This window comes from Argentina silus (assembly GCF_951799395.1).
Source record: "Argentina silus genome assembly, chromosome: Y".
Lineage (NCBI taxonomy): Eukaryota > Metazoa > Chordata > Actinopteri > Argentiniformes > Argentinidae > Argentina > Argentina silus.
In genome coordinates this window covers 31720207-31739423 of record NC_139654.1, presented here as the reverse complement: position 1 = coordinate 31739423, position 19217 = coordinate 31720207, and the positions used below count along the sequence as shown (strand labels likewise).

General features: G+C 44.3%; 1 protein-coding gene across 1 annotated transcript; it reads right to left on the bottom strand.

Annotated features, from left to right (window-relative positions):
- Positions 1–3470: 3470 nt before the first annotated feature.
- LOC310824287 (LIM/homeobox protein Lhx4-like) lies at positions 3471–18993 on the bottom strand (the record flags this gene model as incomplete). The annotated part of the gene is made up of 6 exons (XM_083697168.1): positions 18912–18993; positions 10724–10895; positions 6009–6211; positions 5145–5299; positions 4642–4813; positions 3471–3844 (listed from the first exon to the last, which is right to left on the bottom strand). Exons 1-6 carry the CDS (start codon positions 18988–18990, stop codon positions 3471–3473), a joined length of 1155 nt encoding a protein of 384 aa, XP_083553294.1. The 5' UTR covers positions 18991–18993.
- Between the last annotated feature and the right edge of the window lie 224 nt (positions 18994–19217).

The window sequence follows — 19217 nt, the reverse complement described above, 5'->3', positions numbered from 1 at the left end:
CTCCACTCAAAATGGCCCGAAGTGGTTCCGGCTGGGACCGTCACAACGCAGGTGATCACAGACATCTTGGAGGGCCTCTTTGCACGCTGGGGCATGCCTCGCGCCATCACTACTGATAATGGGCCCCAGTTTGTCTCCGCAGACTTCTCCAGGTTTCTCGGGGAGAGGGGGATAAAGCACATTCGCACAGCATATTACAACCCCCAGGCGGAGGGGGTGGAGAGGCTCAACCAGAGCCTTAAGAACGGCATCCGAGCACACATGGCTCAGGGGTGTGCGTTCCAGACAGCACTCGACCAAACCCTGATGCACTACAGGGCCAGCCAGCACAGCACGACCGGGGCCTCTCCAGCGCTCCTGATGCTGGGTCGAGAAATGCAACTGCCGCTGGACAGACTCAGGGCACAAAGCACGACAACACCTGCCAAGGGCAGCCCCCAGGCACAGGTCAAAGCTTCCGTAACCAGACACCAGCATCAAATGCAGCAGTATTACAACCAGAAACACAGAGTCAAGGGTGCTGCTCTCCGGGTGGATGACTGGGTCCGGGCCCGTAGGCCTCATCGTGGCAATAAGATGGCATCATACTGGTCTCAGCCCCTCCAGGTTGGACGCCAGCTGGGTCCAGCCACGTTCATGCTGAGTGACGGATCTCGCTGGCATGCAAAGCGACTGAGGAGAGTGCCTAATCCGGGTGAAGGAGTGGGGACCCCTCCACAGCCGGCTGCTCCTCCACTGGTGGCCCCACTGCCACCAATCCGTCCCCCACAGGGAGGGCCACTATGGCCACCGGCGCCTCAGCTGCACCCTCAACCAGCTCCTGATCTGGTGCCTCCTGGCCTCCAGCCAGATCCAGTGCTCGACCATGCTCTGGGCCCACCTCAGGGTGACCCCCCAGCTGTTCTGGAAAGGCCACCGCCAGTGGTTAGGGAGGGCCGGCCAGTACGAGACAGGGGCCGCCCCACTTATTTGAAAGACTATGTCACTGAGTTTCATGCCTAGGCTTTGAGGGCGTTCTACTACTAATTTTAGTAGTTTAGTTTTGTTACTTGTTTTATAATTGGGTTCTGTGCTTTTGAAGGGAGGGGGAAATGTTATATATGTGCATTTGATGTTATGCGCACTCAGTGCACAGTACTGACGCTACTAGGTAGTGCAGGTGACAGCGTAAGGACCGTTGGGGTTTTGGCGGGTTGAGAATGTGTTGTCAGTGTGAGTGGCACAGTTAAGTAAAGAAGTTGAACGTTACTCTCGTCTCAAACTGCATTATTCCTGCCATCTATCTCAAACACAATAGCCACGACAGCTGGTTGGAGAACTGAGCCTCTGGGCAAGTCTGTATGCGTATGACAGGGGAGGCTGGTGGAGGTACTAATCCTCACTGATAATGCACATACTGAAGGTGGGTGTGTATTGTTCCAGATTTATGTTCTGTGTTTCTTTAGTTGGGTAAGAAAACCACTGCAGTGTCTCTGTATGTGGAAAAAAAAAAGGTGAACTTCCACGTTGTTATTATTGGGCTGCCCTCACACCTTTCTCTCCCCTCCTTTCCTTGCCTCACATCAACTCCTAGTCCTGAGTCTAACCAGGTAGGAGAGTCTAACCAGGTAGGACAGAGTCTAACCAGGTAGGACAGCCTAACCAAGTAGGACAGAGTCTAACCAGGTAGGACAGTAGTCTAACCAGTTAGGAGAGTTTAACCAGTAGGACATAGTCTAACCAGGTAGGACAGTCTAACCAGGTAGGGCAGTCTAACCAGGTAGGAGAGTTTAACCGGGTAGGACAGAGTCTAACCAAGTAGGACAGTCTCTAACCAGGTAGGACAGAGTCTAACTGGGTAGGACAGAGTCTAACCAGGTGGGACAGAGTCTAACCAGGTAGGGCAGTCTAACCAGGTAGGAGAGTTTAACCGGGTAGGACAGAGTCTAACCAGGTAGAGTTTAACCAGTAGGACAGAGTCTAACCAGGTAGGGCAGTCTAACCAGGTAGAAGAGTTTAACCGGGTAGGACAGAGTCTAGCCAGGTCAGACAGCCTAACCAGGTAAGACAGAGTCTAACCAGGTAGAACAATCTAAGGTAGGACAGAGTCTAACCAGGTAGGAGAGTCTAACCGGGTAGGACAGAGTCTAAGCGGGTAGGACAGAATCTAACCAGGTAGGACAGAGTCTAACCAGGTAGGACAACAGAAGAATCAATACCAACAGAAGAAATTAACACATCTCACAGTGAGACCCTTCACAGACACTAACAAGTCAAGCACCTACAATACAGGAGAGAACAGGTTTGTCGCAAGCAACTACCCTTCACTCACTCAGAGAAGACTTTGCAGCTCCAGGGTTGGGGACAGTTCAGATTCAGTGAATCCAGGAGGATAAATTGAAATTCAGTTTGTTTCCATTTCCATGCCAGGGCACTAAAATGGCCTGTTGCTCCTCGATTTAATTCATGGATTAGAAAATTATCTGATATGCTTTCTGTGTGGACTTCTCAATTCATGAATCCGCTGAAATGGCTGAACTGAAACTGAATTGACCCCAGCCCAGATAGACAGCCAGACCTGTATCTACCACCTACTTGCTCAGAGCTGTTAGCTTCACCGTTGCATTAAAGGTAGACTCTGGGATATGCCAGGAAGTCACAGCAACTTTTACCAAAGATATTTGGAGTGAGTAAATATGTTAACAATGGTAGGCACTCGTTAGACGTCAGTGCATGTTCAACATTGCGATATGCGTGCCAGAGTTGATCGTCTCTGAATTTCTTGATGGTCTCCGTTTTGAAATTAACTCTGGTAATGTCACCCCGCTCTTTTCCCATTGTGGTCATATCCCAGAGTCTACCTTTAACAAAGTTTATCATGGGAAAGTCTCACTTGTGCAGCTGGTTATACATGTCTCCACTACTGAAACACTGTGGTTAGTCTTGTGCATACATCTCTCTTCTGTGATTGGCTGTCCGTGTACAAAAGAGGAGGAGTGTAAAGTGCATAGCCAATGGAAAGGCTGATATGACCAGTGATCCTCCTGCATGCAGGAACTGTCTCCCAGCTACTTCCTGGTTCGAATGTTGCTGGTGCATGATTGGCTCCCCGTAACAGTGGAGTTTTAGAGACAACCCCTCTCGTCCCCAAGTCACAACTCATGCTGGAGAACTTTAAATCCAGTTTTTTTTTGTGTGAAGAATGAAAAAAGAAATCAATCAATAACAAAACGGTATAATACAATTTAAGGTTCAACATTCAGTAGTGTTTCATCCTGCCATTTTGTGGAAAGAGAACATCTGTCTCCTCAGGAGTGGCTGAAGGGAAGAGGAAGCTCTCCTCCTCTTCGTCATCTTTCTCGTCCAATTTCAGGAAACAACAGATGCCACTCTCAGGACGATAAAAATGTAAAAAGCCTGCAGCGTCTCTTTCTCTGTTGATTTGTCCCCATCAGTGTCAATCACGTGGCTCCTCCCCTCTGGGCAGGAACTCAGAACTGTGAGTGGTCCATCTCGTCCAGCCATGAGGCAGGGCTAGTGGGGAAGTCTGGGTATCCCGTGCTGCTTCCTGTGGAAAGGTCAGAGGTTGGCCCTCCCACCATGGCCCTGAGTGCGTGGCCCACGCCGCCCTGCCCCCCCCGGGCCATGATGCTGTCCATGGTGAAGCCCAGCATGTTGAGGAGGGGGGTGTTGCCGGGCAGCAAGGCGATGGAGGATGGAGATTGGGGGAGACCGTCGGGACTGCCCACCCTCAAGTCGTGATAGGGCTGTCCAGCTGCGTCCAGAGAGAAGCCTCTGTTGGCCACGTCGCCCACACTCCCGTACAGCCCGTTGGTATGGCCTAGGTCTGACAGGATCTGGTCATCTGTGGGGAAGAGGGAGATACCATTACTGAGGCGCACAGGGGTGTTTTCATCGATGGTGCTGTCAGCTACGTCAACATTATACAGTACAACTGTTATCTTTAGAATAGAATTTATGAAAAGACATTTATTGAGGCAACGTAATGTGGATTTCATCTTGGTAAATGGCTCAGGTGTGAAGAATGTGAAAGTGCTCCCCTGTGTTTACTGAGAGACCCTCAGACACATGATTTACCTTCAGCAAAACAAAGCAGCCCTATGTGTGTGTGTGTGTGTGTGTGTGCAATACTAAATATGAGTCCCTCCAGTGGTGTTTTATAACAATGCCCCAGAGCACTCTAATTGAGTAAAAGCTTCCACTACTTTATAGAGTTTCTGCCTCGCTCTTTTAATTTCTCATAAAAACAGCCTCCTTTTAAAAGTGGCTTGAGACTTTTGTCAGTCGCCAAAACAGGCTCACAAACATGAAAGCAGAGGCCTCGGCCGTGCCAATGACATTTTAGACATCCCCTGTGTTTTCATCGTTATTTGTATTTGTTTGTGAGCCAAACAAATACAAATAACAAATAACTATAAAAACACAGGGGATGTCTAAAATGTCATTGGCATGGCTGAGGCCTCTGCTTTCATGTTGAGAGCTCCGTTTTGGAGGACAGGGAGCAGACACAGGAGGATATGTGTTACAGTTGCTGAGGGTAGAGTGGAGAGATGTGAAATGAGGCAGCCATTTTGGGTCTAGGGGTTGGGTGTATAGGAGCCATTTTTGGTCTAGGGGTTGGTTGTAGGAGCCATTCAGGACCTCTGAAGCTGAGTTCGCTGTCACTCAGTCCTGTGTCATCCGCTGAGCTCTCCTTCTCCACCTTGTTGTTCCCACGGTTGCTTTTGGCACTCTTGTAGAACTGTCCCCATCGGTGGCGCCCGGCGTCCTTCTTCAGGCGCTTCTCCTTTGCACGGCGGTTCTGGAACCAAACCTGTCGTAACGGGGAGAGAGAAGTCTGTCAGTACACACTAGGAGGATGGTACCGTGCGTTATGTTGCTCCTATACCTGTGTAGTAACATTGTAATTAACATGTTGTTACATAGCATTTCAGTAACTGCATTGTAATTGCATTAAAGAGCAATAACAGTATTACTGTGTTACTGAAAGGCATAAATCTTATCTTAATGTGTGTTTGTATCCGCATCTACAATCACTAGAACGTTATTGGGCTGGTAAGATAGGAATCAACGTTATTGGGCTCGTCAGAATGAAACCAATTTTCAGGTCAGTATTGCTGTGGGGACGCTGAGGTGAGACAGACCTGCACTACTCTCATGTCCAGGCCAGTCTCCGAGGAGAGCTGCTCGCGGACGTGTCGTGCCGGCTTGGGGGAGTTCTTGTAGGCTTGTTTGAGGGTCTCCAGCTGTTTGGCTGTAATGGTCGTCCGCGGCCGCTTGGCACCTGCTTCGGAATCATCTGGAAAAGACACACAAACATTACAGATTCATTCTGTTCCATGCATTACAATGAGCCCGTCCTCCGACACTGAGACCTTGTCCTATGGCTTTATGATGACTTCACTGGTCCCCCTGTCTCCAGTCAACTCTCCATGCCTCTGTTATTGTTAACAAATTAGTTAATGACACCTTCCTGTCTGTTAAACTCTCTAGTTTTTTTCTCAATTGTTAGGAACACAACTCCTCATGTGCTCTACTCCATCCTCCACTCGCGTTGTTCTCAAAAAGCATTGGAGGAGAATATGTAAGTGGAGGAACTTAGATCTTCTCCTCCAATGCGTTTTCAGTATGACGCGAATGGAGGACGGAGGAGAGGACGCAAGGAGTTGTGTTCTTGACAATAGAGAAAAGGCTTCTGTCTCTTCACTAGTTCCCTGTCTCCAGTTATCTCTCCATGCCTCTCCGTGTCATTGTTAACAAAGGAGTGAATCTTCCTGTGTGTTAAACTCTCTAGTTTTTTCTCAATTGTTAGGAACACAACTCCTCATGTCTTCTACTCCATCCTGAAACCAGCCGAGGAGTTCTTGATAAAACACAAGAGAATAGTGGGCAGGCGAATTAGGGAGACAGAGAGAAGACAGAGAAAGAGAGAAAAGAGAAGTGGACAGAGAAAGAGAGAGAAATAGAAAATACAGAGAAACTGTAAAAGAGAGAGAGGTGACACCTACCGTTCTGCTTGGCCGTCTCGTAGTCATCCTTGCACACTAGTCTGCCGTCCTCCATAAGGTAGAACTCGTCCCCCGTGGCCAGCTGCCGGCTGCACATGACGCAGGAGAAGCAGTGCAGGTGGTACACAAAGTCCTGCGCCTTCCGGACCACCTGTGTGGGAGGAATACCCTGTTGGCACGACGCACACTTGGTCCCGAAACGCCTTGAGAGAGAGAGAGAGAGAATACACACACTGTCGCCGAGGGCGAGTCTAGTATGGCCTTTCCCCGGCCTCAACACCATTCCCAACGTTACCCAGTTAAGCACAGCAGGATTGGCCCGAGGTTTGAGAGCAACCTTGGTGAAACACTGCGAGAAAGAGAAAAAGCTTAGCAGCTGGGGGCCCAACCTGACGAGGGACACCGCAGCTGCGGATGTTCCTGAAACACATTTTATCTTTGATCTATCCTTCAAATAGGTGCAACTGCATAACTGCTTATGAATGACAAGTTGATTAAAATAGGTGTAAACTGCATTACTGCTTATAAATGATAAGTTGGTTCGAATATGTGTAACTGAATAACTAAATAAGAGGAATTAGAATGCAAGTGTATGACCCTGGGTCAACATATCTGCTTGGGCCTCATTGTGATGACAGCTTACTAACACGGAAGGTACTAAGAATATAGAAATATAGAACTGTTTGATTGTGTAATCTTACTCAGGGATGATTACTGAAGTAGGCTACCATATGTACTAATGTTGGATTGTGTAATTCTTACTCAGAAATGATTACTGAAGTAGGCCACCATACTAATGTTTGACTGTATAATTCTTACTTAGAAACGATTACTGAAGTAGGCCACCATACTAATGTTGATTGTATAATTCTTACTCAGGGATGATTACTGAAGTAGGCTAATCATGTGTGCTAATGTTTGATTGTATACCATATGTACTAAATGTTAACTTTGAGAAATGCCTAGATTAGTATGGCACAAGAAAGGTAGGATCTGCGGCATGTAGTGGGTCAGGTTGCAGAAGTCCACAACAAAAAGTGCCCTTGTATCTATGATCAAGCAGGAGTGTGAGAAGAAGGGTTTAGCAGACGTAGCAAAAAGTGTCCTTGAGTCCATGGTTAAGCATGAGTGTGATAAGTATGTCTAGTAGACATAACAACAGGTGCCCTTATGCCCATGATTAAGCATGGGTGCAAACTCAGGGTGATGTACTAGTTGCTAGATCGAATTCTATGCCTGACTGAATGAACTAGATCGAATTCTATGCCTGAATTACACACACTATGTGTAACAAATATTTAGGGACAAACACACAAAGCACCTGCACTCTGGTGTTAGACGAACAGGAAGCCCCATAAGAGAGGGTGGGGGTAACGAGAAGCCACATTGAAGGACTTTTTATCGAGAATATAAAAAGAGCTCCCCGGAGCAGTACAACGGTCATTCCCCGCTGCGGAGCGTAACACCTGAAGGACCGGAGCAGGACTGAGTGTGTTGAAAACTACCCCGGAGTGGAAACTGGAGCTTCCATACTCTAGCACCCGAGTAGATTCTCCTTGTCCGGAGCTCACACTCTGATTTAATTCTGACTGACGGCCTCGCCACTCAAGCACAACGGAGGACCTTGGCGGACCTTTCTTTGTACAACAACAGCCATGGCGGAAAGAGGAACCGGCTTCGCTCGGTACAAGTGAAACTGGGACTTCTCTAAATTTCACAGGCAGAGTAGGGACAGACTGATAGGTTTTATTCTTTTCTAATTTTTATCGTTTTTTGAATACTAGCATTTTACCATTTAGTCACTCTGCCTGTAATGCTGCAATGCTTTAAGCCATCATTAAAGAATTTAACCTGCATTTGAAGGAACAGTTCTCAATTTTTTTAGTTTTTAGTTTCATACATATAAGGAAGTTTAGTATCCATCCATCATAAGCAATTTTACCTCCTCCTGGTGACATAAAACATTATAGACTACTGTGCATATTACATCTTAGGATCTGAAGGGTTATATCTGGCCCCTTATTACCTCCTTTGGGTAAGTTATCCTTACCGATAAACATTTTATCCGCAACCACACCATCGGGCACTCTTATAAGATTGGAGCAGTCGTTAACCATAGAGATTACCCACTTCGGTGTACGGTTTTATTGGGGTGACTTTTCAGTGCATCTGAGGTGGGTAGAGGAAGATTTGGGAGGAACTATGGGACGTAGACTGTTAACAGCGGAGTGAGTCCAATCGACACCAACCTACATAGGACCAGTCAGCAGCTGAAGTGGGTAAGACCCTGCAGGCTGAGGATCCACACCTGTTACAAGAGGGTTGGTCGGGGGCTTCTGTACAGAGCCTGAATTCCCGGGAGACAACACACACACACTTGGTGTCAGTACAGGTATATTTCAACTTGAGGTCTACCGAGTTGAAAGGAGGATGATGTTGACGACGATGATGATGGCAGGGCAGACCCAGTTGATGCATCTTATGTAGGATAGCGATCCCCCAGAGGCATATGCAGTATACAGTCTCTATATCAGGGGAGGCTGGTGGAGGTAGAAACTGGAGGTAGTGACGGGGGGTATTTGAGCGGGGGGTGGCCTGATGATCTTGGCCTGATGATGGCCTTCCTCTTGCACCTCTCAGAGTAGATGTCCTGAATGGCTGGTAGTTTGCGGCCTGTGATGTACTGGGCCGTTTTCACCACCCTCTGTAGAGCCTTATGGTCGAGGGCAGTGCAGCTGCCGTACCAGGCGGTGATACAGCCAAACAGGATCGAAGTTAGTAAGGATCTGGGGGTCCATACCAAATTTCCTCAGCCGCCTGAGGAAAAACTGGCACTGACACGCCATATCTTGGTCACAGAGTGAGTGTGGTGTGACCATGTTAGGTCCTTAGTGATGTGGACACCAAGGAACTTGGAGCTGTCGACTCCACTTCGGCCCCTCCAAAGCAGATGGCGGCATAGTCCCCCCACCTTCCTCCTGAAGTCCACGATCAGCTCCTTAGTTTTAATGATATTCAGAGAGAGGTTGTTGTCCCGGCGCCAGTCCGCCAGGTAGGCTCCCTGTTGGCTGAGTGATCAGTTTAGTGATCAGGCCAACCACAGTGGTGTCATCAGCAAACTTGATGATGGAGTTGGAGCTGTACGTGGCTACACAGTTGTGGGTGAACAGGGAGTACAGTATGGGGCTGAGCACACAGCCCTGGGGGGCTCCTGTGTTGAGAGTCTGTCACGCCCTCCACTTCCACCGTCTCTCTCCCTCTTCCCAGCCTGGGTGTTTTGTTGTGGACGTGGCTGCCGATAGTTCACGTCATCATCTACACACCTGCGGCTCGTCTCCTCATCACTCTTCTGTGTTTTATACTCCGGTTTTCCATTCATTCCCTGCCAGTTCGTTATAGTGCTTACCCCTATACGTCCCAGCAATTCCTCGCCTGTTGTTTTTCCTGTTTTTTGATTCTGTGTGTTTTTGAACTGTGTTTTTGCCTAACCACTACCGGATTATCTGCCCTTCCTAGGACTGCCTATTCGTGCTTCGACCTCTGCCTGAAAACCCTCTATCGGATTATCTACCTGTCTCTGGACTGCCTTCTCGTGTACCGACCGCTGCCTGATCTGCTCACCTGCCTGCCCTGCCCACCCAGTCACCCTGTTACCCTTTCCGTGTTTTGTACCTTATTAAATATCTATATTATTTTATACCTGTGTCCCGACTCTGTGTGCTGTACTTGGGTTCACTCGTTCTGATACTTGAGTCAAAGTGGACGAGGTGATGCTGAGGAGGTGAAACTGCCTACCATCACCACCTGGGGTCTACCCATCAGTTAACCTAATCACTTCACCTAATCTACACTGATTAGCTTAAGTGATGTGTTTGATACCATTCCTCATTCCATTCCATGCATTACAATAAGCCCGCCCTCCGATTTCTACCTCCACCAGCCTCCCCTGGCCTGGATATAAGACTCTGTCTACCCAGCTAAGCTTGACCCGGCCCGGACTAGCCCAGCCCAGACCACCCCAGCTCCATCCCTCAGTGTCCAAACCCAGCCCCAGCTCCAGCCCTGCATCACTCAGGCTCAGACCATCGCTGTGTTAAGATAACTCCAAGTTGAACTGACGTGCTTGTCGATACAGCTACTAATTCCACTTTCCATTCATGCACCTTTTCATTGACTATTTTCCCTGTTTATGTATTGCGTACTGTATGTCTGTTTATCTTTATAATGCCTGGAACCAAATTGCAATGGGACACAATAGATTTTCGGAATCTGTCTATAGTGCAGCGCTGCAGCATTTAAACCCTCCCCTCTATGGTCCCCTGGACCCGCCGGGCCAGTCTAATACAGTTAGCCTCCACTCTGTGACTCGCCAGGTTTTTAGGGGCTCATTCAAGCTCCTGACGTTAAACACTCTTTCTCTCTCAAATATGATTTAGTAAAAGCCAGTACTGATCCTGTTTTGGATAAAAGTCCAACTTAATTATCTTCTTTAATGGCTCAGAAATTGGAAGCAAAAAGCTTGAGAGACCACACAGATCGTATTCTTTGCAGAAACAATCCACCAGAACGTAATAATTTGGAGACTGGGTTGAATATATCGCTACACCCAAAAGAAATGATCCAAAACGCATTGGATTGCTTATTTGAACCAATAAATACAATCACACACGACACATAAAATAAACCAATTTCAGATTTCAAAAGTTTAAACTCACTTGAAGAAGTCTTCTTTACAGTATACATTCCCCACCCGTGAGAAACACTTGTCTGCCAGTAGCGCCTGACATTCGGTGCACTTCAAGCACTTGGAGTGCCAGTGGCGGTCTAGCACCTTCAGGATGAACTTGTCCAGGATGTGTTGACTACAGCCTGCACACTGAGGGATCTCTGGAGGGAGAGAGAGAGAAGAGAGAGAAACAGAGAGAGGGAAAGAAAGAGAGAGAGGGAGAGAGAGAGAGAGAACAGCCAGGTTAATACTACAGCCTGCACACTGAGGGATCTCTGGAGGGAGAGGGAGAGAGAGAGCAGCCAGATTAATACTACAGCCTGCACACTGAGGTATCTCTGGAGAGAGGGAGGGAGAGAGAGAAAGTGAGAGCCACCCTGGGGGGTCTCTGGAGGGAGAAAGAGAACAGCCAGGTTATAACATGATCCTAAAGATGCTGGCCAGTACGGTCAGATGAGCATATTGCTTTGAATAGGCTATGTATGAGTAGCTACACCTAAAACACCTTCCACATGAGATTATGAAGGGCGAGATGAAGCTTGTATTGGATTGTATAATTTTACCCATTGTCGCCGGGGGCGAGATTAGTATGGCCTTTTCCCGGCCTGAACACCACACCCAAAGTTACCAAGCCACAACTGACAGGGCATCAGCTAAAAAGACCACAACTGAAAAAGCTTCAACTAAAAGGACCACTACTGACAGGGCATCAGCTAAAAAAAACACAACTGAAAAAGCTTCAACTAAAAGGACCACTACTGACAGGGCATCAGCTAAAAAGACCACAACTGAAAAAGCTTCAACTAAAAGGACCACAATTGGAAAGGCATCAACTACAAAAATCACAACTAAAAAAGTTTTAACAAAGGGGACTTCAACGACAAAGAGAGCATTAATAAAGGAGGAAGAGGACACGTCTGAGACGACAACGGTGTTAATCTATACCCCCTGTGGACAGAAGGCCTCTGAAGACACCAAGACTGAGGCCAACAGACCTAGGCCTGACACTACACAAACCCCTAGCAAAATGGCAAAGTACAGTGTGCAGAGGCCCACAGGGGGCAGAAGGGTGCATGACAGGAAGGAGGTCATGCCACCACCACCAAAAGTATCACAGGGCCCATTGGAGCCAGGGGATATCTCCTCACCGGAGTTACCAGAGCTAGAGATACCGCCTGACTGGGTGGTATTGGACGAGGCCCTCAGCTCTCCCTACTCACCTCAGTCCCCATACTCGCCGCTCACAAAAACAGAATTGATCATACTGGAGCCAATGGCTGAGGTTCCTGAAGACCCTGTCCTGCCAAACCTGATGGGACTGTGGACCCCCGAGGAGGCTCCTGAAACAGTCTTCAGCTTTGATTTAGCCCATGACAGAGATACAGAGGTATGACCCGATGCCGATTATTACTCTAGACACAGAGGATTTACAGTTAGATTCCCCACCAGGAATGGCCTATGGAGGAGAAGTGTCCTTCCTTGATTTTCTCTATGAAATGACCCTGGTTAATGTGTGAAACTGATTAATGATAAGTTGATTCAAATGTGTGTAACTGATTAATGATAAGTTGATTCAAATGTATGTAACTGATTAATGATAAGTTGATTCAAAAGTGTGTAACCACTGATTAATGATAAGTTGATTCAAATGTATGTAACTGATTAATGATGAATTGATTCAAATATATATAATTGGTTAATGATAAATGAGTTCAAATATGTGCAAAAGGCAAAACTGAATAAGAGAAATTATAAGGGTAGTGTATGACTCTGGGTCAATATATCTGGTTGGACCTCGTGGTGATAACGGTTTAACTGATACTGAAGTAGGCTGATCATATGTGCTAATGTTGATTGTATACCATATGTACTAAATGTTAACTTTGAGAAATGCCTAGATTAGTATGGCACAAGAAGGGTTGATAGTGTAGGATCTGCGGGATGTAATGGGTCAGGTTGCAGAAGTCCACAATAAAAAGTGTCCTTGATTCCATGTTTAAGCATGAGTGTGATAAGTATGTCTAGTAGACATAACAACAGGTGCCCTTATGCCCATGATTAAGCATGGGTGCGAACTCAGGGTGATGTACTGAACTAGATCGAATTCTATGCCTGACTGAGAACTAGATGGAATGCTATGCCTGACTCAGTGAGTATAAAAGTTAAAGTGTATGATTATATGTTTTGTGACCCTGAGAGTTGAGGGACAGAGATACTTCCTAAAAAAAACTTCCCTAAAAAACACTTAATATGAACTTACAAACACAGAGACTATGTCTAACACAGAAATACATGGAGAAAAAAAGAAAAAAACCCACACTATGTGTAACAAATATTTAGGGACAAACACACAAAGCACCGGCACTCTGGTGTTAGATGAACAGGAAGCCCCATAAGAGAGGGTGGGGGTAAAGAGAAGCCCCATTGAAGGTATTATTGAGAATATAAAAAGAGCTCCCCGGAGCGGTACATCGGTCATTCCCCGCTGCAGAGCGTAACGCCTGAAGGACCGGAGCAGGACTGAGTGTGTTGAAGACTACCCCGGAGTGGAAACTGAAGCTTTCATACTCTAGCACTCGAGCAGTTCTCCGTGACCGGAGCTCACACTCTGATTAAATTCTGACTGACGGACTCGCCACTCGAGTACAACGGAGGACCTTGGCGGACCTTTGTTTGTATAACAACCGCTCTGGCGGATAGAGGAACCGGCTTCGCTCTGATCAAGTGACACTGGGGCTTCTCTAAATTTCACAGGCAGAGTAGGGACAGACTGATTTTTTTTTCTAATTTTTATCGTTTTTTGAATACTAGCATTTTACCATTTAGTCACTCTGCCTGTAATGCTGCAATGCTTTAAGCCATCATTAAAGAATTTAACCTGCATTTAAAGGAACAGTTTTCTCAATGTTTATTCTTAATTTTTATTTTTATTTTTTTATTTTTTTATTTTTTTTATTTTTTTTATTTTTAGTCATTCCATCCCTCATAAGCCTTTTTACCTCCTCCTGGTAACATAAAATATTATAGACTACTGTGCATAATACATCTTAGGATCTGAAGGGTTATATCTGGCCCCTTATTACCTCCTTTGGGTAAATTATCCTTACCGATAAACCCTTTTATCCGCAACCATAGAGATTACCCACTTCTGTATCCGGTTTTATTTGGGGTGACTTTTCAGTGCAGCTGAGGTGGGTAGAGGAAGATATGGGAGGAACTATGGGACGTAGACCGTTAACAGCGGAGTGAGTCTAATCGACACCAACCTACATAGGACCAGTCAGCATCTGACAGGGTAAGACCCCTCAGGCTGAGGATCCACACCTGTTATCAGATGGTTGGTCGGGGGCTGCTGTACAGGGCCTGAATACCCGGGAGACACCATCAATCCCATTGGGTCTCCAAATAAGAAAATGATATTCACCGAGTTTTACAGAGAGATTGGAACAGCATGTGTCCCGTTAAACGAGATCTGCTATTTAATTTCGTAGCATGTTATTCATCGATGCAAACAAAGAGTCGTCTTGGAGTATACCCTATATGATCAAATTGTGTCACGTCGTTGGAGAGCAGTCTATTGACACCATATCCAGCTTAAGCTTTACATTATTATCACATTAAGTTAATATTAGCTTTTTTGTCAAGTGTCATAATTTTAGTATTTATTTCAGATACTGCGCTTGGCTAGTTTGGATAACCAAGATGTTGAATTCAATACTCTAAAACGGAAATTGAGCAAAATTCACATTGAATGGATTTAATAAAACAATACGTGGTCACAGTAATAGTGATGAGAATAATCATCTTCACAAGCACCATAATTATCATCAGCCCACAAGTGTGTATTGGTGACCCATACCCTAATATCAAATGCATTGATAACACTTGTCTTGTATGTGCATTTGTATCTTTGTAACATTGTATGTACACGCTGTACCTCACTTTGCCTTCTTGCCAGGTCGCCCTCGCAAAAGAGGTTTCTCACCTCAGTGGGTCTTACCTGGTTAAATAAAGGTTAAAAAACAAAAAGGCAACTGTCTTTATTCCACTATTAAATTGTATGTTTAACTTATTAGTACAATTCTTCTTATTCTTATTCTTCTTCTTATTATTATCATTAATAATAATAATAATAATAATAATAATAATAATAATAATAATAATAATAGTAATAGTTTAAATGATTATTTGTCAATAGCATTGTGGTAGTCTATAATTACGAGAATGGAATGTTAATACATGATGGATCGTCATTTCACATTTGTTTTGAGAATATTACATTTATACGAAAAAAAATATTGACACTGAAGCCACACAGTAGCCCAATCTCCGTCTCTGTAGTGGTTTGGACATATTTACCAAGGGGACAGTGGTCAGGTGAGGAGAGACATCTTATTGTAAACACTAAACAGCCTATCAATACCGTTCTAGAACGGGCGAGGACAAGAGGAGATCGAAACTGAAACTGACTCCTTGAGATCCTGGAAAAGCAACATGAGGCTAAACAAAGGCTATCCCTCTTAGCATGTAGCCAACAATCAATGGCCAGTGGTTGGTGCCAGTGCGGTTAAAATATCTACCTGACCCGCGGTTTATGTTTGTGTAATGATATAATAGAATAGATAATAGACACCAAGTTGTTTAGGTGTGCGCGCGGTGGAGGTCACGGCAACAAGTTCACAGCAAACACCATCGCCATGCGCGTCATCATAGCCTACCTTGACAGAATCTGGAGAGCTGCTAGACAAACACAAGAGGCTAACTTTATAGAATTATATTTATATTTATGACCTAATATTAAGTTTTATAGAATAAATGTAATGCTTTTCATCACATATCATATCATTATATACAGTGCCTTCGGAAAGTAATCAGACCCCTTCAATATTTCCACATTTTGTTCTGTTATAGACTCAATTTAAAATGGATTAAATTAAAATAATTTGCCATCAATCCACTGTGGGGGGACATGCAGCGTTTGGCCTGTAGAGGGAGCTACAGGACCGTGGCCAGGGTTACGGAAGTGAGGCTTCGTTGCGCACCTGTTGCGAATGAAGCCTCGTTAACGGAAAGGTTTAAGATGTGTGTGCCTCTGCTTTCGGGGAGGAAGGCTGGAAAGCCAAAGGACTGAAAAGTCCATAGCAAACTACAAAATAAACGGACAATTCCCTCATCCCAACACTGTGTCTGCCTCTGTGTGTCACGGACATTGTTACATCCACACACAATACCCCAGAATGACAAAGCGAAAACACGTTTTTTGAAATTTCTGTACATTTATTAAAATTGAAATTCATAAATACCTCATGTACATAAGTATTCAGACCCTTTGCTATGACACTCTTAAAATTAGCTAAAATGCAAAAATGTCATCAACAAATCACTCAATAAGTTGAATTGAGTCCATCTTAATGCAAGGATAATAGTTAATGTAATTTTGGAATTAATATCTTTGTTTTTATAGGGTCTCTGATTTGCATAGGAATCAATTACACACTGTGTGGATCAGGTTGTCATTACAAACTGAGCAAATGGAGAGAAACAAAACTGCTCAGGAATCCGACCCTGAGGCCTGGGGAGACTTACAAAAATCTACAAAGTTGAATGGTGGAGAGGAAAAAGCACAGTCGATGGGACATCATCTGAGTCACTCAACAAAATTGGTCTATAACCAAGTGGCCAAAAAGAATCCCTTAATGGAAAATAATCTCTCTCATATCCATAATTGTGTTTGCAACAATGAATTCAAGTGATACAGCAAAGAAAGTGGCTGGAAATGTGTTTATTTGGTTTTCCTACAAAGCATTAAGTTTGGTGAAAATCCAGCACATGCATTTTCACAATGCAGTTTCCACACCATCTCTCGTGTGAAGAATAGTGGTAGCTGCATCAAGTTATGGGTATGTTCGTCACCGGCAGGGACTGGGGAGTTTGTCAGGATCAAGAGAAAATGATGACATTTTCTGAGTTGGTAGTGACATCCTAATCCACACAGTGTGTATTTGATTCCTATGCAAATCAGAGACCCTATAAAAACAAAGATATTCATTCCAAAATTACATGAACTATTATCCTTGCATTAAGATGGACTCAATTCAACTTATTGAGTGATTTGTTGATGACATTTTTGCATTTTAGCTAATTTTAAGAGTGTCATAGCAAAGGGTCTGAAAACTTAAGTACATGAGGTATTTCTGTATTTGAATTTTAATAAATTTACTGAAATTTCTAAAAACCTGTTTTCGATTTGTCATTCTGGGGTATTGTGTGTGGATTGATGGCAAATTCTTTTAATTTAATCCATTTTAAATTGAGTCTATAAGACAACAAAATGTGGGAAAAGTGAAGGGGTCTGAATACTTTCCGAAGGCACTGTATTATCACATTAGTGTGATTACACTAGACTAAAGCTTTCAATCTGCCCCAATTAATTTGCCGTTATCCCTGATCGACCGTGAGAATGGTATTGCTTTTATTGCCCGCCTTTTGAAGAGTGAACTGGTGGTTTGTCGACGATGGCCTACTTTAAAAACAAGAATCTAAACCAGCACTACATATTTAAACCATATTAAGGAGATAATGTGTAAGAGGTTAAATATCTCGGTTTTAGAATAATTGCCCTAATCCGAAAGAACATGAGCCATATCAGTTGTGATGATAATGTTTAGGTATATAACACTGAATTTCTTTGGTTTTCTTTTCTTTATTTTAATCCGGTATTAAGGACAGCATGGATGTTATGCACCAAGGGGCTTGAGTAGCAGCATCTTTACCTAATCTTTTAACCTCTCTCGATTTAGAAAATTAAAGACCATACGCCGCGACATATAGGCTTTTTTTCTGTAGGCTAAATAAATTGTGTTATTGTATTATATTTAATTCTATTCACTTTGTAAAATAATTCCAGCTCTTAGCAAACTATTTCAAATATGAAAGCAATGAGGTATTGATGAATAAATTCGTATTTGGAAAATTCAAGAGAAAAATAGCTATAACAGGTTTTCTTTATTTGAAAGGGCTCTTTTTGAATGCAGAAAGACAGAAAACAATTATCGTTTTGAATTATAAGATTATTATAAATGTAATAAATATATATATATATATATATATATATATATATTTATTTATAATAAGAGTGGATTCAAATCTCCCTTCGAGAGAGGTAGCCTAATAGGCGATGCCCATCTGTAGACTACATTTCAGTAGCTGGTGTTTTAATAATTAGGTCAGGAATTTATCCAATTCCACTTCCATCTTGATCGCACGATCCGATTATAAAGGGCCAGTGCAAATTAACATGGGGAGATACAGAGCAGATGCCAATATAATAGGTAATTCTTCCCTAACCCTAACCCTTTAAATAGGCTTTTCGACGGTGTCCATGTTGAACTGAAATTACGCAAAACCACCTGTCCTGCAATATGCTTTGTTGTGAGACCAACAATTATTACACTGAAATAATTATTCGATGAATACAGCTATCGTTAAAATCAAAGCGTAACTAAACCGAGGAAATTAAAATGTGACCCAGTAATAACTGTCCGTCAAACCTGTGGGGTACGGAGAGCTAGGTGATGACAGCGGCTGATCTCTTGGCCATGGTCAGACTCGTTTGCAAATAAACAGCTGTCTGATGTCTCGGTGTTTAGCTGGGCCCTCTAATCGTATTCTGGAGCTCCAGGGAAGGTGCCAGAAGCAATCAAAAAGTTCGGGGCAGAGAATACTGGATGGGCTGTTGCAATATCATTATTATTTGCTGACAAAAAAAATCAAACTGCGTGCATGTCCTATTGTGAGGGTAACTATGGGATTGATATGACTAATAGGCGTGTATGCACATTATTTTAGAACTCACCTTTAAATACAACGATGGAAACACACAAGTGCAAATGCACATAGATAGGCTAAAAGAATATGTTGCAGTCCACAAAATTTCACATCATCACAGATGAAAATGATGAGCAACAAATGCTATACCTGCACACTTCAAAGATGACCCACCGGTTTTAATGTGCATATGAGCCGCTGCCGGTCTACATATCTCTACAGCCTCTGTCCGCTGTCCCGGTTCAATGAAACGCTACATAGTTCCTCTACAGCAGTCCTGCAGCATTCCACAACCCGCCTGCCAATTCCCTTATGAAGTAATCAATAGAAAAGGAAGGAGAAAGCCTTACGTTGCATCGGCACCCCGAGTATCTCTGGAAGACCCTTCAGAGGACTCTCTGTTGGTAGAACAGCCGCACTTTGCATCATTGTGATCCAAAACGGGGAATAAACACACCTATACACCCTGTTCACGGTGGCCGGACGTTCCCGTCAATTTGATGAGAAAATGGTAGGTAATACAAATAAAAACAGAGAACAGGCCCTCTGTAGTTTTTCGTTGTCCCGTTGAAGTCCTGGTTTTGTAATTTTTTATCCTGGAATATTGCCCGTGCCGTTCGTGCGTGCGGGATTTCGCCGTGCTCTTTTGCTGTGGA